This window comes from Argentina silus, assembly GCF_951799395.1.
Source record: "Argentina silus genome assembly, chromosome: 1".
Classification (NCBI taxonomy): Eukaryota; Metazoa; Chordata; class Actinopteri; order Argentiniformes; family Argentinidae; genus Argentina; species Argentina silus.
This window is the reverse complement of record NC_139655.1, coordinates 12,182,141-12,203,926: the sequence shown is the minus strand read 5'-3', so window position 1 is coordinate 12,203,926 and position 21,786 is coordinate 12,182,141. Positions and strand designations below refer to the sequence as shown.

At 42.7% G+C, this 21,786-nt stretch overlaps 3 protein-coding genes across 3 annotated transcripts; 1 reads left to right on the top strand and 2 right to left on the bottom strand.

Moving 5' to 3' along the window:
• Window positions 1–47: 47 nt before the first annotated feature.
• ufsp1 (UFM1-specific peptidase 1) lies at window positions 48–1,165 on the bottom strand. Its single transcript, XM_083666158.1, has one exon. It carries the CDS (start codon window positions 1,115–1,117, stop codon window positions 353–355), a length of 765 nt encoding a protein of 254 aa, XP_083522284.1. The 5' UTR covers window positions 1,118–1,165; the 3' UTR covers window positions 48–352.
• An 11,056-nt stretch (window positions 1,166–12,221) lies between these two features.
• epoa (erythropoietin a) lies at window positions 12,222–17,798 on the top strand (the record flags this gene model as incomplete). The annotated part of the gene is made up of 5 exons (XM_083684086.1): window positions 12,222–12,243; window positions 16,025–16,155; window positions 16,362–16,451; window positions 16,591–16,755; window positions 17,649–17,798. The coding sequence occupies 5 exons, from the start codon at window positions 12,222–12,224 to the stop codon at window positions 17,796–17,798; spliced, it is 558 nt and encodes a 185-aa protein (XP_083540212.1).
• Window positions 17,799–19,950: 2,152 nt separating this feature from the next.
• Window positions 19,951–21,741, bottom strand: pop7 (POP7 homolog, ribonuclease P/MRP subunit). Its single transcript, XM_083666509.1, has 2 exons — window positions 21,452–21,741; window positions 19,951–21,135 (listed from the first exon to the last, which is right to left on the bottom strand). Exon 2 carries the CDS (start codon window positions 21,101–21,103, stop codon window positions 20,648–20,650), a length of 456 nt encoding a protein of 151 aa, XP_083522635.1. The 5' UTR covers window positions 21,104–21,135; window positions 21,452–21,741; the 3' UTR covers window positions 19,951–20,647.
• Window positions 21,742–21,786: the final 45 nt, after the last annotated feature.

Genomic DNA, 21,786 nt, shown 5'->3' with positions numbered 1-21,786 from the left:
CTGGGTAACAAGAACAATTGAGTGTGAAGTGAATAAAGGAGAGGGTGGTAGCTTTTATTCCCAACTATAGATACAGCATAGTAAAAAATATGTTGAGGATGAGATGTTTGGCCACAAGATGGCTGTATGATTCCACTCATTGCAATACAATAGCAAGCCTATCCACAAGCTGTTCGGTACAGGAAATAAAACATACATCACACAGAACTTTATAAGTTGATCACAAGAGATATTTGCTTAGTTATTCATAACAAATCTTTATCCATTAAGATCCTCACTAGGCAGACCTCCTCTCTTAGACTCATAATGACACAATGACAGTATTGTGTCCCATTCTTACTTTGTGTCCCTCTCACTTCTTGGCAGTCTGAGGCAGACAAAGGTTGTAGAAGGAACTATGATCCAGGGTCGCCACTCTTTTCCAAGACACCCATCCAAGCCCCTGTACCGAAGCCCTCTCCAGGGGAGGCCCAGAGTAGTGAGGGTCCATCACCAGGAGGTAGCTCCCTAGGTCCCCAGTACACACTCCCAGGATCCCCTTGGAGGAGTTGTCCCTGTCCCCTCCCATCATAACAGGTGACCCATGCTTCTGGAAGTGTTGGTGGAGCTCCTCCACAGCCCGCTCTTCCAGCTCCGCCCCTCCACCTCTCACATGGACGACCCTGCAGGGCACGTCATAGAAGTAGTCTAGAACCAGGGCGGCCTCAAACGTCCCTATCCACTCACGAGAGCCTGCGAACGAGCCAGGTTTGTCCTCCATCGTGACCAGAGCTTGTTGGATTTCAGGGAGGCTTGGTGGGGCTCTGCATTGGCCCTTGGGTGGAGACCAGCTGTGGCACAGCCATGAGGACATGGTCTGCAGGGTGCGGTAGCCACAGCCCCAGCCCCGGTCATCCTGTCCGTCACAGCCATAGTGGAAGTATACACACTCCCCTGAGATAAGGGTGCATTTGATACTGTCTGGGACTGGGCTGGGAAGTCCAACGTGTGCATTCTTCAGTAGGGTCCTAGTCCAATTAGAATCAGTCATCCCTGTGTGGTGTCCCACTGGTTTTTCTCCCCAGTCAATCTCCTGAGATGTCTCTGCCCTTTCCTTCTCGAAAGCCTTTTCAGCCATATCAGTCAGCCTCCCTTTAGCATGGCACTTTAGCTTTCATTGCAATGGGACATCAGAGCTTAGTTGTTTATATAAAGATGTCATCTAGGCATCCATTGCTTTAATGTGACAGCTGTAACACTAGGGACAAAATCGCTACACAGTGCAACTGTGAAATATGTCCCCCTCTCCGCACATAGCGACATTTTAGTTGCCCTAGGTCGGCAGAAATGAGGCGGAGGATATTGCACACACAATAGAAAAACGTTGTTTTACTGCTTTTTGACGGTGTAGCAATTGTATACAAGAAACATTCTCTACTAATGATATCAAATAAAGTTAGATAAATAAATACTAAATATGTGTATCGGCCTCCCACCTGGTCACTTTCACAATTGCCACGTCGCACGTGCAAATGATTATCACCTGATAAAGTCCATACACTAACCACAACAATAAAAAAAAAAGTTCTATTTCGTATTATTCCATTGCGAAGTGCTTTCAATTTAAAAGACATGAAACCACATTTCAAATGGCTTTTAGTGGACTTGATGGTGATCTCCATACCTTATACATCCGGAGATAACCACCGATTTGATACCCCTGAGATTCCATCTAAGAAATTTAATTTTGGCAAATTTGGGGAGGTTTTGTCTGGACCCTCGACTTCTCTTTCAAGCCAAAAATCTCTAAATACCACATCTCCAAGTCCTCTAAAATCACCGCAAACTCGAGAGAAAGGCGGACTTCAGGTGAGATGCGGAGAAATCAAGATGCGAATAACGGCGAAGAGGGAATTCTTCCAAGATAGAAGCATCCCTTTTTTACCTGCACATCTCCGTCTCGGCGAGGATCCAAGGGCAAGCGGTACCTGCACACCTGTTTTTGAAGACTCAGTTTCTGAAATGGTTATCTCTGCAGAATTACAAGACTGTGGGAGTGAGTCCATTGTAAGTAGCTCAGAACATTGATAGGTTTTGATGCGGTGGTGTATACCATGGTCTCTATTTTGTCATGGTCCATGATTATGCATAGTCATTCTCGTGATTTACAATAGCCTACTATATAGACTATTTAGGCCTAACCTTGTTATGGTGTTGCAATTTATTGCATTCTTTAATTGATTAACAGCTGGGGTGTGGTTACTTTTTGTAATGTGACAGTAGCCTATAACCAATGCCTCTAACAGGTCATTGGTGACTGGCTGATCTACTCCAACAAGTTGGTGTTCTCTCCTGGCACATTCCCAACCTTCAGAAGCAGTCTGATAGTCCGAGCGGTTAAAACTGTTATACCCATAGAGTGCCACTACAAGAGGTGAGACATTGCCTTACTTAGACGTTGACATTTGAAGTTATTCCAAAGAATGGTGTATATGAACCCTTTCAGAGTTGTGTGTGTGTTTGTGTGTGTGTGTGTTTGTGTGTGTGTTTGTGTGTGTGGATAATTTTGCATATCTTGATCCCAGTTAGAGTTACTACTGATCTGCTTTGTCTTCTGATGAAGGCTAGCTGTAACGTCATGCTTTTTATAGTCTGGAATCATAATTTAAGAATTAACTTTGAGCAAAAGTCCATGTCCATGTCTTCTCTAACCATAGGAAGCAGAGGGTTAGTGGGGACCCGTTAACCCCAACCTGGCTTCCTATGACCTCCACCATCAGTGCCTATGGGCTGCTGCACTTCTCCCTACGCATCATGGAAGGTGAGACTCCTCATTGGCTCAGGATAAACTCACACATCCCCAAAAACCCACCAATAATGACATTTACAACAGAGGAGCAACATAAGAGTTAATCTGTGTGTCTATTCAGCATAATTTATACTGCATTGATTTGTATTGACTGTACTGTATTAGACAAGAAGAGTTAACAAATACAACCATGTAAGCCGTCAGCCATCTTGAATCTCCTCAAAGCTTTCTCTTTCATTATGATAAAAGTCACAGCTTTGAATGGCTCTCGGCCAATCACAATGCTTGTTTTCATCAATCTGTTGTATAATGATGAACGATGTTGTCTCTTCCTTGCTGCAGAGGACTGGAGCTCTCCTCGCACCTCCACTCTGTTCCAGCAGGGGGAGACAGTGTTTCTGGAGGCCAGTGTGGAGGCCCCACTGCACCCACCTCTCAGGATCTATGTCGACTACTGTGTCGCCACGTTAAACTCTGACCCCCTCTCCATTCCCAGCTACAAATTCATTGCAAAGCATGGGTCAGTGCCTCAAATAGAGAGAGTCTGTGTCTGAATGCCCAGAATTACCTGTGGAAAATACTACAACAAGATGTACATACTACAACATATTTAGTGAGGTTTTCAGTATGCAAGATTAGAATGTTTTGCAGTATGTGACACATACATACATTCAGTATGTGTAAAATGCCAGGATGTCATACTAGATTTGCCTTTCTATGTAGTATGAATGCACTGTACACTATTCAGGAACTCCTTTCCTGTTTTGGTCCCATAATTCAATGGAACAGGTTAGGGAGGCAGTAGAACCAATTACCATGAGCCCATTACCATGAACTTTACTCATGGTTGAGTTACAGATGACGAATTGTCAGTATGAATGAAATGTAGTATGTTGAAATGTGTTGCCAACTGCATTTTTTACTAAACAGTATGGCCTAAATGGTATGTAGTATGGTTAGTATGCAGTACATACTTTTAGTAATCAGGAGGCAGTATGATGATTCAGACATGGCCAAAGTCTGTGTTTGGGTAGATAGAAGTGAGCTGGGTATACAGGCTTTGGGCAAAGGCACACAACATGCTGGCTATGTGAACATGCAAAGTGATAATATGCAATTATGAACTAACAGTAAAAATACAAAAGTACATTTTAAGTAAAAATAAATTTCATTTGCATGTAGTGCTTTTCATGACACAAATGCACTTCGCCTTAGATGTTTTGTTACACAAACATGTCATGCTCTTGTGTTGCAGATGCCTTGTGGACAGTGTGGTACACAACTCGTCCTCTCAGTTCTTCCCAAGGGAACGAGAAAACACTCTCCGCTTCAGTATCCATGCCTTCCACTTCAGATCAGACTCAGAAGACCAGGTACTGATACAACCTGACTGGGTCACCAGGACACCATCAGACGACACTAGTACTTGGATCACATTATAAATGATTTGAACAGACTTCATTTTGTGATGCTTTATCAAGGCAAGTCACCTCCTTGTAGCATTATCTAACTGGTCTTTTACCCTGCTGATGTCATCAGATATTCATCAACTGTAACCTGAGAGCCACTCTGCTACAGAACCCCCCTGACCGCCTGAACAAGGCCTGCTCCTTCCATGGCCCCTCATTCAGGTGTGTGGCCTAACAAGTGCTCCTAGTGACATTGACACCTGATTTTAGATGTTGCTTGACATAGATTACAGGCACCATTTAACTGTGTATTCACGCAAATTGTTTTACTTTCTTATGTAGTAACTCCACTGATGTAACAAAAAAACATGATGTATATGTATTCGTGGACAGGCTCAATGTAATGCATGGAACAGAATTACATTCTAAACACGTGTTTGATACCATTCCTCATTTCACTCCATGCATTACAATGAGCCTGTCTTCCGATTTTTTGTGTGTGTGTTGTTCAGCTGGCATGCTACAGAGGGGGACAGAGCGCTGTGCCGGTGTTGTGACTCTGAAGACTGCTTCAAGCACACAGCAGTAAAGACTGACAGCCACAGCATACACAGAACCCAACTGGAAACAGGTCACTCTCTGCTTTAAAGCACACTGTATCAATGTATAGTGATTTAGCGAATTACACACTATGTGACTGTGTGTATCCACCGCATGATAATGATGATCAGGAACTGTCCTGTCTCCTCTTTCCATCAGCAGAGGAGGAGGCAAACACCACAGTGGGCCCACTCCATACTTTGCCCAACTCCTATTGGATTGGCCACCTGTCAGTCATTCCACCTGAAAGCATATGAGCCTGAGTTGCATCAGGTGCATGGTTACAGATATCAACCTGAGGGAATACAAATTATTACTGTATATCCAGAAGATAAAACAATGATTTAGAAAATAAACAAACTGATTATAATATGTTGGGGTTTTGCGTGTGTGTGCATAATCATACTTGAAATCATAGCCTCATAAAGTAATTAGATTCCTATTAAGGTTGTTGGTTGAATTCCACACACTTCTCTTGACTTATTCTTCTGCACAGAGGATGTAGTGTTTTTCTAAACAAGGATTGTTTTGACATATCCTAAACTGCCTGTAAGATGGGAAAACATGGGGTAAAACATGTATCCAAGCATGTTTCCTTAAGACAGTTATGTGTCCAAATCTACAGTATTCTACCGTTAAAACTAGAATTATAACATGCCCATAATATCCCCCTGTACTTCCCACAGAAGAGCCTGAAGGCAGAATGAGAACCCAAAATATCTCCAAGATTATATCCCATTGTGAAAAGAAAAGAAAACAAGACATGTTCAAATAAACAAACCAGAGGCTAAACATGTCTGGCCAGTACAGCTTCGTATGTGCTTTAAATTCCTACAGTATCCGCAGAAGAAACTCACTCTTTTTCCCGTCACAGGAAATGAGTATGGCCGACAGGCTGTAGTCTTAAAGGGTCATTGTCGTCGTCTTGTGAGAATCACCAAACTGTATCATGTGCATTCATGCCATATTGAGTTATGAACAGTGTCTTATCTGATCACGTTTAACTTACAACTCACAGACGAATCAGAATCAAAAATGGTGTTTTTCACTTAATGGAGATGATTAATTAACCGTTATTTGATTGTTGTAGTAAAAAGTCTTAAATATACACAAAGCTAAGAAGTTCCATTATTGCTCAATTATTCCATTATTGCTCAATTAGACAAATGACCTGATAGAATACCTTTGGGGAAACTCACATACTGTAGGAGTTTCCTTGTGTGTCAGCAGGACCCCCCCAAAATGCCAAACTAGATGTTCACACAGCCCTATTGGTTACTTTTTAATAGACAAAATGAAGCCCTCCAAACCCATTGCTGTGTGTGATGTAATATTATCAGACCTTGTGATCCTATCTCAGTCCAAGAGATTTGAGCCAACTTCCCCCATGACACCCTCCAGACGGTCTGAGAATCATTGTCAATGAACAGAGGTTTTAAATGCATTTCAGCAGCACATGTTTGCATTGTCTTTCTTTGCCTATATTATATTCCCCTATGGGAGAGTGCATTGACGCATGGGCTTACCTATAGAATAGCAGATAACAGCAGTGGTACATGAGTGGTTTATGTTCTATTATGCCATGTTGTGCAATGGCAGCTGTGTGAGCTGTACACTGCTTACAGTCATAGACCAACCAAGGGATCTCTGTTGTCACAGTTATGATACAACGTTATTTATTTAGAACCATAGTAGATTGTGCCAATGTTTGAGGTTATAGTACTGCGGTACAATGTTTGATGTTGTAGTACTGAAGGAGGGGCGTAGTGTAATGTTTTGATTGCACACTTGCTAGAAGTTGAAATGTCAGTCGATCTGCTCGAATGAAGCTCGTCTGTAAATCATTTTCTAAACGATCTCACAAATGATAAATGGATGGTACTGAACTATAGTAGAACTGAGGCTAAAACTTAGATAAGTTATAAATGTTCCCTAGTATGAGTCTGATGACTAGCATGCTGCCCAGCAGGTTTGGGGTCAATTCACTCAGTGCAAGAATCCAATTAAAATTCCAATATTTCGATTTAACATGGTCCATTATTTTCCATGAGGATTTTTCAGTTGAAATAATTGAATTGAATTTCCTTCTTGTATTGATTTGAATCAGAATTTGAATCGACCACCGCCCTTCTAGCCATGTTCTCCATGCAGGAGCACACAGTAAAGAAATCAGTTTATTTTCATCCTCCTGGTGAAAGACAGGGTTGGCTCTCGGAAGAGGAGTGTAAGGGTTAAATGCAAAACATAATTCTGTTGTGTTTCCTGCCAGAGTAAATCGGGCCGTCTCACATGTAGTGGTGTTTATATCAGCAGATAAGTCTCTCCTCTTTGCAGTCTATTAAAATACTCCTGCTAACTGAAGAGCAGCCTGGTATTTATAGCCATGGGGGGGTTCCTAAAACAATCAGCAGGGGTGGCTTGGGGTCGAGAAGTTGGGGCAGCTAGACCAGAGGGACAGGTTATGTTATGGAGCCTGCCAAATAGTGAGGCAGATTTCCTCTTCTGGCCTGCGTTCCTTATCTGCGCGCTGAGCACAAGCCTCATCTCCTCAACCTCCCCTTTAACACCCCTGGCTGCATTAACATAACAATAGCCATGGGTGAGGCCCGGGCAGCCAGGCAGTGGAATACCACACACCAGAGAGGAAAAGGGGGGGGGGGGGGGGGTGAGTGAGGTAAATAGTAATGGGAACTGGATTCGGTTAGATTGTCAGAGATCACGGAACCCGAGATCTGGAGTCTGATTTAGTGAGACTAGATTGTTAGACATACGTTGCTGTTCAAGATCAGTGATTGTGCCTGTCGAGCAGTTCTAAACCTACATAACTACACAGTGAGGAGGTAGTTATGATGGTTATCATAAGTGTTGTCTATATCTATAAGGCTAGAGTCCTCATTTGACCCCACTCCTCTTGATGGCCATCAAATGAGGTTTAGTGAGTAATGAAGTTCATGAATGTCACAATTTATATAGTAAAATATGGGTAGGCAGTGATACAAAAGAGTGTCAGGGCGGATCTACCTATCTTTGTAATGTTAATCTTATGAGAACTACAGTATATTGAGGAGATTCCTGCCCTTGGAAAGCCCCTGTTGGATGTGGCCATGATCACAGGTGACCAGAATGCGCTGTGGCGGTCGCGACGTGGAACCTGTCCCAGACCCAACTGCTTGATTACTCTCCGTGGACGCCTGTTGGTCCAAAACAATCACTTCCGAAAGGCTACTGTCCTGGCTCCTGCCTCTAGGTCCCCCCATTCTTTCATGTGAGTTTCCTGTCTTGTGTCGCGCCAGTGGACTTGCAGAACGCAGATCTGGCTGACATCCCATCAGGGAGAAAGGGAGCAGACTGCACAGCCCTGCACTTTCACTGCTGCTGTTTACTATTGTATGGATTCTCTCCCCCCTGCCTGTTTGCATTACTGACTCCCGACTGTCTTTGTTTATTAGTCCAAGGGGGAGGGGGGATGTGTCCTTGGGTTCGTCTCCCCTCGTATCCCCCCACCCCCTCCCCTTTTTAATCATCCCCAATTCAACGTCCCAGCCACAGAGTCACCACAACGGGACTCTCCTGCCCCCGCACCCCTGCCCCCGCCCCCAGCCCCAGCCCTGACACATGGCTTGCGGCACGTACCTTGTCTCTCTCCCCTCTCTCATTTTGGCTCAGGCATAAGCAAACAGCCCTGAGTTGGAGCAAACAGTACAACAATCCGTCAGACAGGCAGGGCCAGGCAGAGAAGCATGACGATGTAAAGAGCTGTCTGTGGGATTGGCTAAATTGTGACACAACTAGCAGATGAAGGATTTATATTCAAGCACAGCACAATACCCTTGTTATTCTTGTAGATCCCCTTATTGCCCCCTAGCTATCAAACTGCATGTGGTGCCCCCCCCCCCGTTTTTACAGTACATGTGAGCTGTACATATGTGAACTTGCCATGTCTACAGAACAGCATCGGGTTTTCAGTGTTTGTTTTAGTAAGGTCACATAATGTCACTAAGCATCACAGCATGACGCCTGATATGACACAGTCAAACATACCACTAGTTCCTCTGTGACATGTCGAAGACCCCTCCTCTCATGACTCACAGCAAGAATTTCCAGGAAGTTGCTTTAGTCGGGTCACAATAGAGTTTGTGAGGGCAGACTGAGGACAAGCATCATATAGACGCCCAGGACGGAACATGTACATTTATTTTTCCTTTGCTCAGTAAAATATGTTGTTTTACCACTGTCTGTCAAGCAGTATTTACATGAATACATCCATGTATAAAACATTTGGGTGCCTTCTATTACACCAATAGTCCATTATATGACTTGCTATACTATTTCACAATAGATCAATGCTCTCTATGACACTTTGTAAGTTGATAAATGCATTAACGTATTCATAATACATTGATGTTCTATTATTGTCCTCCACTGATGATATCGGAGAGGGGACTATGAAATGGTCTCTGTCCTATCGTATTGCACAAGCTTTTGTAGGTTTGTAGGCATATAGCCGAACGAATTTGGGAATAAGATTTTGTGAATGAAGTCTGTAATGCAGCATAATTTAATATTCTAATTTACCACATAAGTTGCCTGTGCAAATATTTTGTTTTAGCTAACGAATTTGGGAATAATATTGAGAAATCAAAGCAAAGCTTTAAGAAGCAAGATTAAGACTGATGGAAATATTGCCTGTGCAAATATTTTGTCTTAGCCTATTGGTTAAATTTGTGTTTGAAGTAAAAGCGCCTTATATCAATAAGAGTTAGTACAATAGTAGCCTAATGGCGCCCAAATTACTTTTCTATTTGGTCACGGAAGGTGATCGCACCAAGAGAGAAGCCCTCTCTGTTATAGTAAAACCTTTATGAATAAATGTCTTGCTTCATTCACAGGTTTCTCCATTACTCTCCTTTTATAGAAGGGCGCTTCATCATTCGTGGGGGACAACATGTTTACTGTACAATTGTTTTATATTAGTATAAGTGTTTTTGTTCAGTCATTTATTTGACTGAAAATACAGTATCATATTGACCAGAATCCATGCTAGTTTTCATTGTACAAGCCTGCTTGTTTCATTGTATCAATGGGAGGCTATATCTGGAGGAAACAATTCTAAGAATGCTGTCTGCAGTGCTGACATCCAGACCTCCAGACCTCCCATTGAACTTGGGCAGCTTCCTTGAAAGTGTCTCTGCATCTTCCTGATATTGCATTCTATTTCGGTGATGCTGATCACTCTACGTAGGCGTGGGCTACTCTTGGTTGGTTCTGAGGTTGTCATAGGCCACAAACCTATATATTACATAACTGTGACTTAATTGTTCATAATATGTCATTTCTGTCTGTTTTAGACTAGTTTTAATCCTGAAAAAAAAGTTTTTTAAATGATCTGTCATCGGAGTGAAAACAAGTAATTTCCTAGAACCCCTTTGTCCAAATATTAAATATCATTTAGGACACGTGCGCATGCACAATTTGGCCTTCATTTCATTTGGATGTGAGCCAATGTAAAATAATAGACTGCTTAACAACAAAATAAATTCCTTGACGGAATTTGCCAACCCCTCTCTCTGGCTTGTAGGTAGAGCACGGCGCTAACAGCGCTTAGGTTGTGGGTTCGATATACTGAAAAATTTATGCACTCACTGCAATGTAAGTCGCTTTGAATAAAAGCGTCAGCTAAATGGCATATATGCATATATGTAGGTTATTATCTTTATTAGATCCGGGGCCAGAAACAGTGTCACTCTAAACCACTTTGGTTTGATGTAATAAATGTAGGATAGGCTAATATACCTTCTCACTAGTAACAGGTGTAATTAAACGTTTTGTTAAACGTGAGTCAATAACAACACATCTGATCTAACATTGTTCTAATACTATGATATTCCTTCAAGTCTGGCATTGTATTAAACTATTTTGGTCAATATCCAAACATCTGAGAGCAATGTTGTATAGAGACTACAATTTGCATTTGTGAACGTGCAGGACACTGACCAAGACTTATTAGAACCATGGATCCTCCAAGCCTCCAGGAAAGTCTCCCCACCCCCGCCACGCGTGGTTCCCAGACAGCAGGCTACACTGGGAGACAACCCTACGTCAACATAAATGGGTGGCGGTGTCGGCGTCTCAACAAAGCTGCAGGCCCGGCGCCAGAACCAACACCTTGGGTGGGTGGGGTGGGGGGGTAGCAAGGCCGTCGGTGGCTATGGGCAGCGCTAAATAGATAGACATAGCGTATGGACCTACAGTAAATACAAATATGAGATTAAACATTCAAACACGCCCCCGGAATATCAACAAATCCCACCCCTGTCCATAGCCACCGACAGCCTTGCTGACAATAGACCTCTGAGGAATGCCACGGAGTGACAGATGCCGCACTGTCGCCAACAAACTTTTTCTAAAACTAGTCTCCGCACTTTTTTTTTCCTGATCAGTTGCTTGTCCTTATTGTGATCTCATCTGTAAAACTGGTGGTGTGCGTTATGAGTGCATCATAGCTTACAGGTGGTTCGGTTCTGCGCCCTGGATTTAAATCCGTAGGTGATGCGCTCAAAAAGTCTAAAGTTTAGATATTTGACGATTTGTATAGTGATATTTGATATATGTAGTCTGCCTGACAAGAAAATGTGTCCAGAGGATCATTCATAGAAAATGGGTGAATGGGAAGTCTATACGGGCTTTTTGGAGACATTATTTAGCCTACATCTGGGGACAATTGTTTGAAAACAAGGATAATATTTGGATGACAATGAAAGAAAAACATTTTTTATAACAGAGGAAGTAGTTCAGATAATCATCACAGGACAATGCAATTTTATTTTCATAGTCATCAATAAAAAAAAAATTGAAACGGATAGGTTTTAGAAACACCTACCGGATAAGTGCAAACCCAGTGACAAATCCTTAAAAGAGCTTCGGTTGCAATTAATGAGCAATAGACGGGCCATTGGGCGAAACAGCGAGGACCCTGTGAGGGACTATGCGATTCCGATATGGAGTTTCCCAGTGAGTAAATGCCTTAGCAGACTACTTTCCTCATGGGGTTTAGTATAGACTTTTTTTCATGGTTTACCCAAGGACGACTTTTGTTGATGTTTTATCGCTCCTGTCACTTGGCGCGTAATTCGAGTAGAGGCTCATCCCTATCTTGCGTTATCACGATGCTGAGGGAGATAAATAATAGTTTTAGCGTCTTGCCAAGGCAGTGTTGCAAAGCCTGATTGATCTTTGCTCCGATGAGTAGCCTGCCGTATTTAGCGCTTGGAGACGCGCACAGCACCAGGAGAAAGCGGACAAGCGCACTGGGCATGGTTTGGATTTGAATGGACCGATGTCTTTTGCCATACTTATTGATGAGTGTGTGAACATACTTGATCATTTTTTTCAATGTGCTTAAAACATGCGGCACCACTTTGCGAATGTTCCACAATTCGAGTAGAGGTAAGAACATACTAATTATTAATCCAGTCGAAACAAAATGCATGAGTTCGATATTTACAAAGCAGTCATTTAGAACATTATGGACATATTCGAATGGCTGTGTGCCAATATTTTGTGTGTCAGTTGCAAATTAATATTTGACACATTTTTCGATTCCTATTATTCCTATTCCTTCAGCTGAGCAAAAAACAATAATTGTTTACAATTATTATTGTAAAAAGTAGTTTATCCCACTACCAGGGGATCTTTATCATTCGCTGTTCCGGCTCAATGGAGCGCATTACGCATGGGTCTTCCCGAACCGTTCTGGTCCCACTGAACAATTTGAGTTGTGCTACCACATGTACAATTTTGAAGAAAGAATCAACAGATTTTGTCACTGCAATAACAATTGACGGGCCTTGCGTGCAGTGATATATTTTGCAATGAGTTGGCCTATAGGTCAGATATCCTTAGACTGCCCTCACACGTGAGGTTCCTTTATTTTTAGTACATTAAAGGGGGCATTTGTGAATTCTCTATCTAGCATGACTCTGCATTTTGGGCAGAGAGGAAGGGAGGGTTCCCTAAATGCTGACTAAATTATGACTCTGTAAATTCCACAAAAGCTGTGACTTCGCAGGAAAGGTTTGGGGTTCCCCAGTCAAACTTTTTGCTCACTGTGGGAGCTCTTCCAGGAAATTATGTCACCTTTGTGTGACCTGATAGCTGATCCCTGATAGCTAACCCTAACCCCAACCCTTTAACTTTTTTGGTGACTTTCACTCTTTATGAGAGGAAGTCTATAGTTTTGCTGAGCTATAGTTAAAACATGACTGCACTGTCACCTTTCCAATAGGATGAAAGTGCTGAGTTAATTTTGAGACTAAACCAAGGTCATGTAACAGTCATTTAGATTATCAACTGCCAAGAGTTGATCAGGTTTTGAGTCCTCTCACAACATCATCTCTGACAGCTTGGTGACCTTTGGGAAGTAATCTGCCCACACTCTGGTTGTGGAGTTTGCCAAGGTGTAATCGGTGCACACAGTTGAACTAGAACTCTACTAGAAAGGCAAAAAAATAGAAGCAAATTGCTGGCGTTTGATGTTGGCACTGTTCCTGTGACCCTTCACTTCCACGATCCTAAAGTCCAGACTCCTGTCATCGTCACACCACATGGTTGGCAGTGTCCTCTGGCCAGTAATGCAGGATGTAGGTGTGTGAGGGGGGATGGGGGTATGGGGGTGTGGCAGTGCACACATTCTCTCATTCATGCTCACACACACGTAGCCCATAGTGTTGAAAGGGCAAAGGTCAGAGTTTCACACGGGCCAACTTGTTGAACAGAATGATTGACATTGAAGTAGGGTAACCAGATATGCGTTTCTCAATAAGGTCAGTTATCCTGCTCTTTCCAAATCACGCTCAACCTCCCTGACTGGAATGAGGTGTAAGGTTATATGAGTGCAATCAAAACTTAAAGGTTCAGTATGTAACATTCAAGCTTTCTAAACACTTCCAAATGGTTGTAATGACTACAGTATATTTAATTGGCAGCGATCAGGGAATGAGATCGCTGTTTTGGTCTGGAAAAAGACTCACCGAGTTTTGCCTTTCTGTCTCTGTTGGCTGCCTCTTCGAATCATGCGCACATGCAGACAACAGCTAATGTCTGACACTGCAAGTCTATTTCAGGGGGTTATATTATTATTATTAGGGAGGATGTTGTTGTTTGGAACATCAAACTGAGTTTTGCCACAGTAGCCAGAGGTGGCAGATTTCCAACAAATTTACGCCCTGCTCCTTTAAATGAAGAGTTTCAAAGGCAGATTTTTGTTTCTTGTGTTTTGTGATTTTTTTTTCCATTTGATATATTTCCATTTTTAATGTTATATACAGTACAAGTTGATAAAACAATACAATATTAATGCATATTTCTACCTTTTGTTGTCCTATTTTAGCTACATCATCAGAATGTACAGAATGACATTTAAATCCAGATTATGCATTTCTGTAGGGGACCCATGCAGTCATTCTGTTACCATCATTCTGTAACCGGATGTAAATCCACTTCACTTACTGTAGTTCAACAACCAAAAGAGATATCTTTAAACTCAAGGTATCATATGATAGCTAACACCCGACTCTTTCTGCAGACATATTTAGAGTTAGGGTTGTCTGTGTCTGACCCCTTGTAGAGGCAGCCCGGGAGGCAGGGATGTCCTGTAGTTGTCTCTTGCATCTCTGCCTGCGTCACACAGTCAGGCAGCACTGAAAGAGCGCATTCAGCATGAAGCAGGGGGACTAGATGACCTGCAGCAGTGGAAGCACTCTCATTAAATTGTTGCACATTGGGTTTACCACACCAGCTGTCTAAGAGTACTTCTGTCTAAGAAGCCTTGGGCTTTTCCAGTTTAGGATTTGGGAGATACTGAATATCATCAGCCCATCAGATATCAGACTCCCTCAGTCTATACATGCTTGATCTCAGATGGAACGTAAGTTGTCACGATAGGAACCTTTTGGCTTTGATACCGATGCCATCTTAAGTATCATGATTTTGCTTCTTAAGCAATACCACAGCAAAAAGAAAAACCTCAGGCAAAGTTAAGGAAAATACTATATACTTCAGTAACAGAACATGGAACTTCATAGGCCTACTGTCTCTGTGTAACAGATGGAACAACAACAAACAAATACAAAGAGAAACAGACGGTCAGAGGAGTTATTACCTCATAGTCATGCAATTCAGATGTACAGTGCCCTGCGTAAGTAATCAGACAGTGAAGCATTGTTTTTTTTTTGGCTCTACACTCCAAAAGTTTTGATTTGAAATCAAACAATTAATTAATTGAGCTTAAAGTAGAGATTCTCTGCTTTTATTTGATGATATTTGTGTACATATTGGTTTCACCATTGGTACTCCTCATGGAGGACGTGTGAGGGATCTGAGGCCATCCTGTTTGCCAGTCTGATGGTGCTCCTAATATATGATGACTGCAGGCTTTGTGACCGCGTGAGGATAGCATTGACGTCAGTGGATGGGGATGCCAGTAGGGTAACTGTGTTTCCATGTTCAGTGTGGTTACCATCAGGACTATGGGACGTCCTCACAGGATAGTGGGTGAGAGTAGGATAAGGGAGGGGGTGAGGGTAGAATGAAGGAAGGGATGAGGGTAGTAGAGAGGGTAGGATGAGGGAAGGGGTGAGTAGAATGAGGGAGGTGGTGGAAGTAGGATGAAGGAGGGGGAGAGGGAGGGAGTGAAGGTAAGATGAGGGAGGGAGATCAGGTGAGATTTAGGACAGAGGAGTGTTGGCAAAATTATACAGAAATAAATAAATGATACTCACAAGCACAGGCCAGAATGCATCGCTCCAAGCCAAGCCAATGTTCAATTCATTCCATGCAAATGTATGCCTTGACTTCCTTTTTTTTCATTGTTGTTATTGCTATCACTATGTTCCAGAGGAAATAAGCTTTTATAAATCGTTCTGAGAATCTTTACATTCATCTTGATCGACTGGAGCACCTCAAGTACAGTAAACTGTGCCAGAAGGCTTAGCAAGACATCTCTCACCCCTTGTGGCCAATTGCCATCAAGGCCCCTTAACAGTCGGCACAGACACACAGAGTGCAGTGCACTGTGTGTATTCTGTACGCATAGTCTATTCTTGATTGATTTGCTTGGATATTCATTCTAACACAGTTTTTGTGGGGCAGAAAGCTGCTTCAGTACAGGTAATCTGTAATGGTGAGACAGTGTTTGTTGAAGGCCCACTGTGTGTGTGTGTATCCACAGGACGCTTTGCCTTGCTGCTGATGGTGTTGGAGTGGACCCGACAAGGCCTACCGTCACCCCTAAAGCCTGTCTGTGACCTACGGGTCCTAGACGTATTCATCAAGGAGGCTCAAGATGCAGAGGCTGCCATGGTGAGACACACACACACACACACACACACACACACACACACACACACACACACACACATACACACACACACACACACACACACACACACACACACACACACACACAGACACACAGACAGACAGACAGACAGACAGACAGACAGACATGTCATGATTCTAACATTGTCTAACCTTTTCTCCTCTCCTTCTAATCCCCCCCCCTCCAGAAAATGTGTAAAGAGGGATGTGGTCTTCTTGCAGGGCCTGTCACTGTTCCTCAAAGCAAAGTGGACTTAAGCGTCTGGGAGAGCAAGAATGTGAGTAACAATAACAACATGTTCTTCCTGACCCTCTCTATCTGCCTAAGAATGTGTTTCACCTTTGAATTAGCCACCTCTCTTCTGTTAGCACAATATGAATGTGTGTGTGTGTGTGTGTGTGTGTGTATTCTGACAGGCAGTGGAGAAAGCTCAGGAGGTACAGTCTGGCCTGTGGCTATTGAACCAGACCATTAGCTCTCTACGGGCCTCCATCACCAATACAGCACTCCACAGTCACATAGACAACAGCATCAGAAACATCGTCACCATCAGACGGGTATTGCGCAGACTCAACATCCAGGTGAGCCTGGGCCAGGTCAAGCCAGGTCATAGGTGGATTGGTATTCCATCACTGCTGCTGTGTTATAGTGGATATATAAGTTGTTATAGTGGATATACAGTGCCATGCGTAAGTAATGGGACAGTGAAGCATTTTTTCTTATTTTAGCTCTATACTCCAAAAGTTTTTTTGAAATCAAACAATTACTATGAGATCAAAGGAGAGATTCTCTGCTTTTATTTGATGGTATTTCTGTACATATTGGTTTCACCATTTAGAACACTTTTTATACATAGTCCCCCTATTTCAAGGCACCAAATGTAATGGGACAGATTCATATAATGTCTAAATTAAGCACACATTTTTAATATTTGGTCGACAATCCTTTACATGCAATAACTACCTGAAGTCTGCGACCCATTGACCTTACCAGTGTCACAGTTCCATCTGATCACTAGAGGGTGACGGAGACCGCCCCAAGGATTGATTAGCACTCAGGTGCATCTTATTTCTAATTAAGGACCTCTCCCTACAAGTAGTGTTTTTCCCTTGTTCAGTGCTGTAGCTTGTAACTTCTCATATGTTCTGTTTGCTCAAGCGGTCCTCCAGGTTATGTCTTAGTAGATTCTCTAGTGTCCAGGTTTCTTAGGTTTAGGCATAGTCTTTATTCTTTTCTAAAAGTTCTTGCCTGTTCTATCCTCACCTTACCCTGGTGATATACTGCTGATAAAAGTAAAAACAAGTCCAAATATTATTCCTATTAACTTCAAGGACTTTATTCAGGCTGAAATAAGATAACATGGGGGAGGGGGTATTTTTGTCTTTAATCAGACTGAAATAATTTTGTTTATATAAATTTTGTTTCAGTATTCCGATTCGCCTACTGATAGTTTCCTTCCTGTGTCTCCTGACAGGAATATACCCCTACAGCAGGAGTGACAGGAGTCGAGACCTGGCCAGTATCATCCGCCTTAAAGTTGCTTCAAGTCCACCTCAACTTCCTGCGAGGGAAAGTGCACCTCTTGATGTACGATGCGCCTGCTTGCCACCATGACGGCAGCTGATTGGGTCTCCCTGAGTCTGGCCCAAGCTGATTGGAGCTTCCCATGGCAGGGGTGGGATTGGGCACTATTGACTCTGCATACTTCCAGGTAGAACTCACAGAGGAGAGTGTGCAGACTGGATAAATCAATCCTCACTGGAGAGGATAAAGCTTTATGGACGGAACAGTCCTGAATGGGCTTTAGAAGGACCAGAGCAGGCAGCACCTTGGAATATTGACATGAGGGAAGTTTGTGGTGAATCTCAGCCACACATCTACAGTACAAGGAATGAGGCCCAGAGAATGTACTGCTTTACAGCAATCAATGGGCAGTCTTCTGCACTTTGTGTGTGTAGGTGTGTATGTTTGAATTTGTCTGTGTGTGTGTGTATGTCTGTGTTTTAGCACGAGTAGGACTCTGAGATCCACCCTAGTTATCATCCCCAAACACTGCTCCTCAACATGGATTGCACATGACACCTTGACTGAGATCTACTTCTCAGTCCCAAACAGACAGCAGAGCAATGATTGCCTATCTCACAACAGGATGAGGCCTATACCACAAACTTTTCACACTTCACAGCCACGCCTCATAGTCTGTATACAAAACTTGTCTAACTGTACTTTTGTTATCGATTTCTCATTGTCTGTCTTTAAATGTATTTTATATTGCTTTTGTACTAACTATTTATAGAGATTTATATTCTACTTTATTATTTATATTCTACTTTTAAGCACCAGTAACTGTAATTGTTTAGGACCTAGTGGCCTCATTATGAGTGTAGCTCTTGAACATACTCAATGTATTACACTGCTGAACATTGTTGTAAGGGTATTTGTACACATCATATCCTTTTGTGCACTGCTGTTTTCCTGTGTATTTGTGTTGATGTGTGTGACAGTTTTACTAAATTCTTCACCCAATTGAAGAAATATGTGTGTGTGTGTGTGTGTGTGTGTGTGTGGGGGGGGGGGGGTCAACATGGTCTTCATCAGATGGGGTAAAGGAGGAAGAGAGAGAGGTCAGGAGGGGGGCTTACGTGACAACTTTGAAGCTGTTGAGTGCATCTGGCTCACACGGACCACTGCTCAAATAGAGGTCTACGCAGATAGCAGGGCTGCCGGGAAAAATATTGATTGGTCCTTATGATGAACATCCTGCCTGTCTGCTTGTCTCTCCTTCATTCACACAGGAGCCAATCAGCCTCATTACGGATCTTTTCAAATTTGGAATACGTTTGTCATGTTTTGTTGTTTCCCTTTTGAGAGTCTCTTAGTCACAGTGCAGATTTGTAAGGATGTTTGTACATGGTTTTTTTCCTGTTTTTTTTGTTTTGTTGTTGTTTTTTCTGTTTGACAGTGCCGTTTGTTATTTGATTACAAAATATTATTCTTAGATAAAAAAGAATGGAGGAAAACAAGGCAAGAGGAAGTTTGTCAGTTTATTGGGTAAGTGCCTCTCTTTATGTGTTTCACTGTCCTGCTTACCTCCACTCTGAGATGGGGAAAGAAACCCTTGATTTGGAGTTAGGGTTAGATCACTTCAACAGTCCAGGCATTCAGTTTGGGTTTCCTAATGTCCTCTATGTTCAGTTTGAATTAATTTCCCTTAAATTGAGGTGATGAATGTATGAATCTGACGTTGTATTCTCCCAAGTGTAGTGTTGATGGTGATGAATTTGAATATATCATGACAGTTATAGATCAGCTTGCTTGTTACAAGAACCATGGCCCAAGGGTTTGAAATAAATAGAGCAGCGAGAAAGAGACAGACAATGGTGTTCTACTGCCACCAAGTGGACATTCACTGTTACCATGTATAACAGATTATTATGGTTCCACTTGTCATAGTCATGTAAGTTTATCATTGGTTGCATTGGTTACTGGGGGACTAGCCCATGCCCCCTGCAGACTTGCAGTGTGTGCCCCTTCAATCATCCCAGTTTGTAGGATGCCGTCCTGGTGGTAGGTTGCAGAAGTTGCAAAGCACTACAAATACTTTGGTTTTATATTTCCAAATGATGTCAATGTTTTTTCTCAATGATATACAGTATGTAAGAAGCAAATTCAGTTGTAAGCTACTGATGCATGTTAGACTGTGAGGGTCATCACCCATTTTCATATGCTTGCAAAAATGAGAGACATGGGTCAGTTCAATGTTTCCCACATTTTATTTTATGACATAAAAATGAGATCACTTACAGATATACACACTCTTAAATAGAAAAACTGTCAAACATGTTATGTTGACCATCAAATAAAAAAAGATATGCAAACATTGAAGAGGTCTTAAACAGACCTTAGTAATCAATATATGGCCTTGATATGTGAATGCATATTTAGCAGGTCTGCCTGCCTGAATTAAATGAGTCCCTAACTTTTATCAGCAAATTACTGAAATGTTAAATAATATACAATGTTCACAGCTAGAGGAAGAACATATTACTTGTATATGTATGTAGAAGTGGGACCTAACAGGCATATCTTCATCCAAAGCAGGACACATTTTCTCTTCGGCACATACAAATGTGATCAAAATAGCCTTTAGTGTCAGTCATCAATAATTTCCTGTGGGACCAAGACTGATGGCATATACACATCAGGAGCAGCAGATGAGTTGGTCTCAGTGCAACCTATCTGATCTCCTTTTCAGATTGGGCAAAGGAACTGGTCATAAAAAAGGATACAACACCTTGATATTGACAAACACACTGTGACAGCACAACTGACAACAACTGATGACAAAAACTGAGAACATAACTCAGGATTCAGTTCACAGATAATTCTCCTAATTCCCTACATCTGAATAGCTGGTTCTCAGCAACCACAGTAGCAGTTTAGGGGCAGGTTCAGCAGGCAGTATGTCTCAGGTCATTGTGGGTCTGGGTAGAACACTTTGATGTGTATGGCAGAGTTATTCCTGGTGCGTGTCATGGGCTCTCCGGCCTCGTCTGGGTCCTCAGGCTCCAGGTCGTCTACCAACTCCACTGTGGAGGTGTTGGTCGCCAGTTGCAGTGCCCCCTGGCTGCTGGCCTGGAGCTGCAGGGCGATGTTGATGGCCCTGTTGATAGCAAGGCCGAGCCCGTGAATGCAGATCTCCCTGTGGGCTCCGCCCTCCAGCAGCTTCTGGCAGCGGGCCAGCTGTGCCCGGAAGTCTGTCTTCATGTTGACGTAGACGTCGTTGCGGCGCTTGGGCAGTTTCCTGGGCAGTCGCTTGCGGAGGGTGTACTCCACGGGGTCCATATCGACTGTTGTCCCATCGGCTGAGGCCAGGCTAGGGGGTGTCTGAGGCACGGACACAGAGACTGGGCTGCGTGGCTCTGTCATCTCTTAGGGACAGGGTGGGTTGGGGTGAAGAACTGGAAGCGGTAAAGACACAGGATCAACATTATACATATTATAGGAATAAACACAATGACAACAGAATAGACAGACAACAACAGAAACCATGTATCATATTGTGAAATGGCATCCAACCACATGTATCCATATACAGTATCATTTCTCTTTGAGGGAATGATGAATGACTACCACTGCTGTCTGTGTATCAGTGACAAACATGCCATGATGTTGTCCACTGAATGTAATTGTCAGACTCTGAGCGAGGCTAATGCATGGAGTGATCTCCTTTGAACAGACGATCAATAGTAGCAAGTCAACACAACCATACTGTACCTTCAGTCACTGCTTTTTCAACCAAAATTGTTATTTTCCCCGTTTCTGTAGCGCTGAAGCTAAACGGCTTATGAACTTCCGGAACTACAAAGGTTATTTTTGTATGCCCCGGATATCATTGTCGAAAAAAATAAAACATTCGCCGCATTGTGTAAATTAATATTGCGCCACCGCCTGAGTGGTCGGAAATATGTTGTTTTTTTCATTTGGGCACAGAGGTGTTTGATTTGTGTCCTCGTGCTACCCAAATAAAATCCGACGATTCACTAAAAGTCTCCCGTTCCGTTTATTAGCCGATTATTTATTACCTAAATGTCAACATTGTTGATAATGTT

Coding starts and splice junctions, on each gene's coding strand:
- ufsp1 (XM_083666158.1), bottom strand. CDS start 1,117: ATGGCTGAAAAGGCTTTCGAGAAGGAAAGGGCAGAGACATCTCAGGAG.
- pop7 (XM_083666509.1), bottom strand. CDS start 21,103: ATGACAGAGCCACGCAGCCCAGTCTCTGTGTCCGTGCCTCAGACACCC.